The following is a 9040-nucleotide window of genomic DNA, read 5'->3' on the forward strand; positions in this document are numbered from 1 at the left end:
AATGCTACAGTAAAGCATCTGCTCAAAGTGAAAATACTGACTCTAAGCTTAGCATAAGTCAGAATGCCAAGATGGGCTGATAAGGAAAGGGAGAGCAAACCCCAAAATTGGGAGAGATCAGAGGGGGAGAGCTCTGTTGTAACTGGGAGGTCAGACTTGCAATGATTTTAGTTCTTTTCAAAATCAGTTTTAAAGCTGCTTGGCACAAGACTCCCTGGACTTACCTGTCTGTAGTTTTACAGATTTCTTACCCAGCAGCACCTCTCTCAAGCTGCAATTTTAGCCAATGGCTCACCAAACAGCAGGGGAAACTAATTTCTTTCTTACACTCCTGTAACGGCGGCTCTTATGGAAAAACCATTACAGCTATCCTTCTGAAATTTGGCAGGATTCATGCTGCCAAATTTCATTCAAGACTGCTGCAAAATAAACAAGTTATAGACATTTCACTAAAAAAAACCAAACTTTAAATGTTCCCAGCACAAAGCCACCTCTACTTATTTGCCAGCAATTTGGTATGCTTTATGATTATGCTTATTATTTTAGATCTCACACCTTCCTCCAAAGGAGCCCAGCACATCATTATGCACATCCCTAGCTGATACTCTGTTGCTAATGTTTGCTTTCAGATTCATAAACAATATCTGGCAATTTTTGTGTGTGGGGTAGGTAAGGACAGTGAGGAAGGAAAGAGGAGATGGAGGGAAGAAAATTAACAACAACAACAACAACAATAATAATAATAGTTTATTAGATTTCTTACCAGCCCTTCTGATAAGGTCTCAGGGTAGGTTCCAACAATGTAAAAATACAGTATTAAGCTCAGTTAAAACAATTTACTATCAAAATAATAGGGTGGGTCCTAACAATATATCTCTCAGGTGTCAAAGGCTAGGATGAAAAGGTGCATCTTCAGTATATGACGAAAGCTATGCCATGAAGGTGCCAGGTGCATCTCTGTGGGGAAGGACTTTCACAGCTTAGAGGCTGCTGCAGAGAACACCCTTTTCCAGGCTGCCATCCCTTGAACTTCTGAGGTGATGAAACTACCAAGAGCCCTCCCCTCCCAAAAAATCCCCTTAATGTTGAATGCCTATAAGGAAGGAGGTGGTAGTTCAGCTATTTAAGCCTAAATCATTTAGGGTTTTAAACAACTTAAATTTGAGAGGTCTTCCAGTTAGACATGTAACAAAATAAGCATGCTGTTAGATGCGAGTTAGTAGTGATGTTTCCTAAAGGAGCAACTTAAGAGCAACACACTTCCTCTGACCTGAAAGGAAGGAGATCTGTAAACCTTCACTTAAAAACATAACTAACAATACCATACCATCCATACATGTTTACCGAGAAGTAAATCCCACTACTTTCAATGGGGTTACTCCCAAACAGATGTACACAGGATTTCAGCCTACAAGTTGGTTTACAAAATACAATCTATTTGATAATATGTAGAAGGCTTCCTAATCAATCCAGCATTCCCTGGAGGTAGGTTTGACATTAGCAAGGCAATTTATAATAGATTTTTCCTAAATGAGTACATTAATGCAATTTTATATTAATAGGGCGTGACCTATCTATAATATGACATTATAGACAATTCTAAAACACTTACTGTGTTTTTCCAGAAGAGTGGGAAAGCAGATTTTCCTTCCATCCTTTATCTGACTTGCCACCTCCAGAGCCATACGTGCCCTTGAACAAAAGCTACCCCAGTAAACTGGCGAGGAATGACAACAGAAGTAAGTATTTTATCTTAAAGTACGTGGTAACAAGTGATTGTGGAGTTTTTTTGAAAAGGGCCTTGAACACTCCAGAAGCACTATATAAATGTAAACGGTTGTTACTGTTGTTAAATGATACAACTCAATGACGCACAGGTGACTGCAGAGGGGTTTTCATAGACTCTGCATAAAATGGCCTTCAACTGTAACTAATTGTCATTCCGCTCATGGAAGACTCTCTGATCCAGCTTGTAAACACACTAGTCGCCGGATCAAAGCATTTCCATTAGCCACACCTTGAGGGGGAACGGGTTTATCTGCCGATCGCTGTGGGCTCTCTTTGAAGCAGAAGGTTTTAAAAAGCACACTCAAGCGGCTCCCATAAGGTTTCACAGTAAAAAGGGGCGGGGGCTGACTAGCGTTGTGTGCCCCGGTTTTCTGAAGAGAGAGGTGGAGATGTAGCAGAACTGGCAAAACAGTCTATTTCTACCCCCAGAAGAGGCTTCCACGGACAGAAGGAGAAAGGAGTCAGTTTTTGCCAGTTTCTCTCTTCCCTCTACAACAATCTTTGCCTTCCAAAACCTGCACAAGCTTGTAGTTGGTGAGGAGAGCTCTTAACCATGACCATAACCAGTTTGGATGATTCGCTAAGCCAAATCTTGGTTTTACTCAATCTGACAGCAAAAAAGGACCAGGGAGGACCAATGTGGCTATGAGCTCCTCTCTGGGAGCCCACATATTTGTGCAGTCTTGCTAAGCCGTTTGGCTTAGTATGTTGTGTGAACCAGGCCATTGTGTAACTTACATTTTTAATTAAAATTAGGTTGGAGGTAGGTAGTTGTTTTTCTAAGATGTGAAATCAGTACAACTGGAAGTATCATTTCTCATTGGTGAAGATTTTTTTTCTCCATTTGCATTTTGAATTCTGATCAACAATTTAATATTTTTGGTTGGTTCAGGAACTTAAGAGAGTTGTGGAATAGGAAATTATAATGTGCTATGCAACCTAAACAATGAAAACTTGCTTTCGAATCTTTCTTGAATGTTTCTCTACATTTGAAATAGAGGTTGATCCGGCAAAAACTGATGTTTCAGGTATACTGGACTCCAGAATGTCTGAGTAGAAAGGCATTGTTTAATACAGATAGATTCTGAAGGTATAATGCTGAAAATGCCTTGTTGAGGCATATGATGTGGGCATGTCCAGTGATATATTCTTTTTAGTGTGAAGTTGTCTATCAATTTTGTACTGGTAAAATCCTTGATATTTGCAGATGTTCATGTACTTTTAAACTATATTGCTATGGTATTGGAATTAACTGCAGAACAACAATAGTGGATATGTTTATGGTTGCAAGAGACTTAGGGTAGAAACTCACTCACAATGCCGTCAGTTCCAATGTGTCTCCACTTCTCTCTTCTGAAAACGGGGACACACAATGCTAGTAAACCCACACCCCTTTTTACTGTAAAACCCTGGTGGGAGCAGATTGAGTACTTTTTAAAAAAAAATTCAGCTTCAAAGATATTTCACAACTGATGGCAGATCAACCCATTCCCTCTCCAGGTGTGGCTAATGGAAACACTTTGATTTGGCAACTAGTATACTCACAGCCATATACTTTGCGCTTGGAAGAATAAACACCCACTGTCCATTATTCAATGGCCTGAGGACCTTTCTACCCTTGCTACATTTGAATATTTTTTTTATAAATGTCAGTCTTGTGTGAATACCTCTTTGAAGATCTGGAAAGCTTGTATCGACTAATATGCTTAATTTTAGATGGAAGTTCTGATGGCTATTGTGTTCAATGTGAGCTCACAGTGTTTGTTTGTTTGTTATTTATTGTTTGATTTATATCCCGCCCTTCCTCCCAGCAGGAGCCCTCCATTGTTATCAGGGGAGGAGCCTTCCTCTTTTTTTCCTTCTTTTTTTCTTTGTTAAACTTGATGCTTTAAAAAAACCCAACAATTTTGTTCGGCAAGTTTTTGTGGTACTTGAAAGACCAGCAATGACAGTGGCATCTTTAAAAAAAAAAAATGTCTCCACTGTTGGATATCAATACTGCTGCTGTACTGTACTTTCAGTTTAAAGTAAACAGCTCCCATTCATATGAACAATGATGTAGGCATGTCACACAACCATGGCTGGAAATTTTTAAGAGTTACATACAATTGCAAAGTAAAATATCTTTTTATATTTCAATCTGTTATTGTTTTGTTTTGTTTCTTACATTTATACTCCACCTTTCTTTCATCACAGAACCCAAGGCAGCATAAATGTGGTTCCCAGGCGATCTTCCACCCAGGCACTGACCAGACTCAGACTTGCTTTGCTTCAGCAATGTGGTGGCCTCATGTGCCTTCTAGACCATAGCCTGGGACCAATATAATAATGATAATATTTATTAGACTTGTTAGCCGCTTGTTACCCAAGCAACTTACAACCCATTTAAAAACATAATACAGTTAACAAATTTTGCAAAACATTAACAAGTTCATATAAAACACCTACTATTCATATATATCATACAAAAATGCATATGTACGTACAATATTAATTCAATGAACAATAAAACTGTTGTTAAGATTTGACGGAGACATTTTCAATGGATATCTTGGGTATAGGCTTCAGCCAATTAACAATTAAGGTGAGGTCTCTTTCTTTTTCGTTTTAGGTGGATCCAGTCGCAGAGAAAGAGGTGCTCCACCACTTCCACCTATTCCAAGGTGAAGTGGGCTTCTGACCTCTTTGAGGATGGCTGCTGTTCCAAAACATCTCTTGAACCCAGCACAGTCTTTTCAGAAGGCTTCCTTTCATCCAGCACTTTTGAACACAAATCTTACCCTCAATATCAATTTCAAATCAAGCTGTCAGAATCAGATTTAGTCCTGCAGGTTTCCACGTTGGTTTTACAAATCATAGATTTTAAACTGTAATCTTAATTCCCATTTCTGGGAATTAAATTCCTTTGAAATCAATGAGACTTGATTCCCGTGAGGTGCCTGGGGGGGGGGGATACATTCTGTTACCCTGAAAATTGTCTTGGAAGACATATTGGAGACTGTATGTATCACATTGGGAGTTCAGTCATAGTTTTGGCACTAGCATCAGAGAGAGCAAGACTCATTGTCAGTTTGTGTTGTACTGCAGGGGCAGTAACATTTTACAAAGTTTAAGTCTCCATTGCATTGGCCTGAAGTATGACTTCCTTGGGTGTACCTCCCTTAGGAGACACTCTTCCATATTTCTACTCATGATAAATAGGATTCATAGCACACTTTTTTTTTCCAAATTGTAGTCTGTTTGAGATTGCTGATCAAATTAGTTTGCCTATAGGGTGGTGTGTGGGGAGCTACGTGGCACAACATTAATCCATTTCATCTCTCTGGAAAGATGCGTGACATTCTTATACTTGTGCCCATTTGCTAAATCTGTAATGAATTTTAGCAAAAGAATGTTGCTATATGTATCCTGTAACATTAGTGTAGCTCTCACAAAAGCCACAGAAGATGCTTATGACACAATCCAGGGCAGTATGTGCATGGAAGCAGGCTTCCTAGCATGTAAATCTAGCTTAATGGAGGGACTGTGTGTACTACTAGATGCTGTGCACACAGCTCTGCCCTCCAATCCAAGAGACCCCCCCTTTTTTTTTTTAAATGTAGAAAGCTAAAATCTCATAGATGGAGTTTTCAGGAGTGGAGCGGGGAATATATGTCCAGTCCTAACCAGCTGGATCGGTAGAGTTTTATCTTTTGAAAAAAGGACCCTGGACATGCATCCCATTGGATTGGGGTGCTATAATATTATAGTACTAAAGTGTAATTGCCATCTTGGAGGTTAAGCTTTCATTTTGCTAACAATTATGCTATTAACTGTTAGTTACGCTATTTTCCTCTGGGGTGTCTGTTTTACCTCATGGTTCTATAAAGTGGATGATAGCAAAGCTCTCTGCTTTGAGCTATGCAAGACAAATATTCAAAGTGAGAGTACATAAGCAGCAAGAGATGCTAGTAAAACTCTCTCTTTCTCTCTGGCTTTCTAATATAGCTGCCCCCAGCTTCCATTTCTTTGATGGTACAATTGAAGCTGTTCTTTACAATGAAAGCTCTTTTGTCTTATGGGTGCTCAAGACACTTCTCACCACACCCATTTTTGTATGACAGTTGTTAATCAAACATCCAGATACAAGCAGGAAATGTCTTGTCAGCAGGGCACCTTCTGCTGAATTTTATCTTTTTCAATTGGGTGCAAAGCAGCTGGACAGCATTTTTAAGTTCTGATTTTCTCCAAATTTACTTTTCACACCTGAAAAGCTGTAAGAAAGGCCTTCTAGATTTTACCTAGGGGTGAGGGAGATCATATGTGCTTGGCATTCTGAAAGTTGATAAATGCATTTACTATTTCACAACCAATTCACTTTACACACCAATATGGCAAAAGAACTATGGTTTTTGATGGGAACATGCTTGAGAGTGGAATGGCTACTTATGGGAAGCTCTGAAGGTGGCTCTCAAGGATCTCTCCTGTACTGTATATGCTATTAATATGCAAATTGGAGGCAATAGTATGACTTTTTTGGTGATGTCATGAAAGGGGGAAGAAGTGGGAAGATTGAAGAATCCAGATGTGTCATATAATATTATTCAAAATTGAGTTGTGGTGGGGCTATTGGAGCAATATCTCCTGCAAGATGTGCATAAAAAACATATCTTTGGGGAAACTTTGAAAAGGAGTTCAGAAATATTCACAATGTGAGTGGCCTTATTAGCTAAGATTGCACCTTGCTTTAGACTACATGCATTCCTGTTGATAATAAATAAAGCAGGCTTGAGCTTAGGATGTAGAAAAGACAAGAAAACATTGCTTTGCATTTTCAATCTGTGTGTACAGAAATGCGTGTAAAGCTTTTATGACTTTTTTTATTAAAAACAAACAAAACCTTTTACTGGCTGGCTTTGGGCCTAATGTTGAGGTGCATTCTGTGAGCCCACTCTTGTGATGGGATCCTTAAAGATGAATACATTCAGGGATTCCACTCATGCAGATCCTGTTGCAAAATCAGAAGGAGTTTTGCACAGACATCAGCAGAGCAACATGTTGCAATACCTTTTGGGAACATGTATAGTCTACAATAATGGACTTTTCAATGGACTTTTGCTGTTTTTCTATGCACTTAACCTTTGACGTATATGCAGTATTAATAGTTCGTTTCAATTCAATTACAGTTGTGTGTATGTGTGTTTAAAAAAACTCAACAGTATGTAAAATGTTAAATTATTATGAACATTTTGTTACTGAAACTGGAACACTTCAGCTTTCTGAAGAACAAATGAAATACAAAGTTATACAGTGGGTGATTTTTTAAAAAATGATTCAGAAGCTGTACATTTTGTGAAGCTGGCCGAGAGCAAATTCCCTTTTTGAGTATGTTGAATTAAGATGGTGGAGAAATGCAGAGTCTGCTATAACTGGTGATAGTGGTTGGATTGACCTCTAAAATTAGAAAGTTGATTATGCAATAGAATGGGGATAGAGTTATGGTCTTCCAGATGTTGGGCTACAGCTCCCATCATCCCTAACAATTGCCCAGGAGGTGACTTAAGTTGGAGTCCAACAACAATCTAGAGGGCCACAGGTTTCCCACTGAGCAGAGGGCTGGATTCAATGGCCTTATAGGCTCCTTTCAACTCTACGATTCTATGATCCCTGCAGTAGAACCTTAAGAGGTTAAAATGCCAGACACGCAAACGGACCAGTCTAAGGCCCTGATGTATTATCCATTCCTGGCTGCTGCCAATGGATTATTCCTTGAGTGAAGTTCTGGAGCTGTGTTCTTTAGCCGGTCAGTCTAGATCTTCGACGTGAAAAACTGGGCCGTGAGGAACAGTCAAATATGAAGAGTGAGGTGTCAGAAGGGCAAAAAAATGGAAGGAATGAACATGTATGGTTACAAACTGGTGTGGTATATATAACTTTCATTCAGAAACTCTCAGGATTCTGCTATTCAGAAACTCAGATACAACTTTATTTTACCCTGTCAATTGACTGTACCATTGGAAAATTAATTGCAGTGCAATATTATCTGAAATTCTAACCAAAGCCTTAGCATTTAGAATGCAATGTGGCCTTCAGAGAGTGAAGCAAAAACTAGAGCTTCTCTCTTCATCAGAGGATAACATTTTAGCACTTTCTCTCCAATAGGAATCTTCCTCATTCTGTATATGTTAAATATTGTCAGGAAATACTTCAAAGGGGAAAAAAGACAATAGGACATGTTTAGTGTAAAACATACTACTTTTTCTTGCACCAGATAAACTTCAAACTGCTGTTTTTAAAATGTAACATATCATTTATAGAGTATTTATTTGACTATGCACAGTGATCAAACAGTAGAAAGCAAAATGGATTATTCCCAGTGGTGCCTTACTACTAATTAAAAGCCACTTAAAAATATCCAAATGGTTGCTGTCTTTTAAAAAATAAAAATATTAGATCTTATTCTCCCTACCCCCGGAATTTCAATTACAAAATAGTATGATGTAGTGTTTGAGTCACATCTCTCATCCCATTTGTTGTCTGATCCTGAACTCCACTGTATAGAAGTATTATGGATTTCAGTAAAACTTGTCAGAATGCATTTTTAGCATGTTTATCGAAGCAAGTTGCATAGATCAAGCAATGGAACTTCCAAATGAATGAGTTTAAGACCAAGCTCTTAAAAAGAGTAAGAGTTTAAAACTGTGCAGATGTTTTTATATATCAGCGAATGGATGAACTTAGAGAGCAATATAAGTTACATTATATAATGCATACTTACCACTTTTTTATAAGATTGCACAGGTGTACTAGAGTAAAATGCCCATATTGTAAATAAGATTGTTTTCTATTTGACTTTGCTTTGTGTTATTAACATGCATATCTTAAAATATGTTATCACTGTGATTCAGATTGTGAGAAACTTGATAACAAACTCATGTCTGTCCAAAGCAAAAATAAAAATAAAATTGGAGCAACTGTTTTGTCAGATGGATCTGTATTTTTTTTGGTATCATTTTACACCAATGCTACAAGGATGCAATCCCAGGAAGCATTAGCCCATGCCAAAATCTAACTGAATTAAATGGGATCTAAGTAAACAGTTAAACATATTACCACCTTGTTGCTTTCAGTGGAATTTAAGCATGCCTAATTTTCTCTGGATTGGACCACAGACCTAAGCTAATGAGAAAACTGCATTGTAATCATGTACATTTTAAACATGTAGACTGGTCCACACACAACATTTCCCCCTATCTATGGGAATGATACATGT

General features: G+C 38.3%; 1 protein-coding gene across 11 annotated transcripts in view; it reads left to right on the forward strand.

Annotated features, from left to right (window-relative positions):
- WIPF1 (WAS/WASL interacting protein family member 1) overlaps window positions 1-8754 on the forward strand; it is an 80790-nt gene extending 72036 nt beyond the window's left edge. For 10 of the 11 annotated variants that reach the window (XM_061608437.1, XM_061608438.1, XM_061608434.1 and 7 more), the window contains 2 exons: window positions 1626-1739; window positions 4400-8754. In XM_061608437.1, the coding sequence (XP_061464421.1) occupies window positions 1626-1739; window positions 4400-4455 (170 nt within the window). In that variant the 3' untranslated portion in view covers window positions 4456-8754. The remainder of the gene's footprint in view (window positions 1-1625; window positions 1740-4399) is intronic. The other variant, XM_061608442.1, reaches the window with a different exon arrangement.
- The last annotated feature ends 286 nt before the right edge of the window (window positions 8755-9040 follow it).

The sequence above is a fragment of the Rhineura floridana genome, chromosome 2, assembly GCF_030035675.1.
Source record: "Rhineura floridana isolate rRhiFlo1 chromosome 2, rRhiFlo1.hap2, whole genome shotgun sequence".
NCBI classification, from domain to species: Eukaryota; Metazoa; Chordata; class Lepidosauria; order Squamata; family Rhineuridae; genus Rhineura; species Rhineura floridana.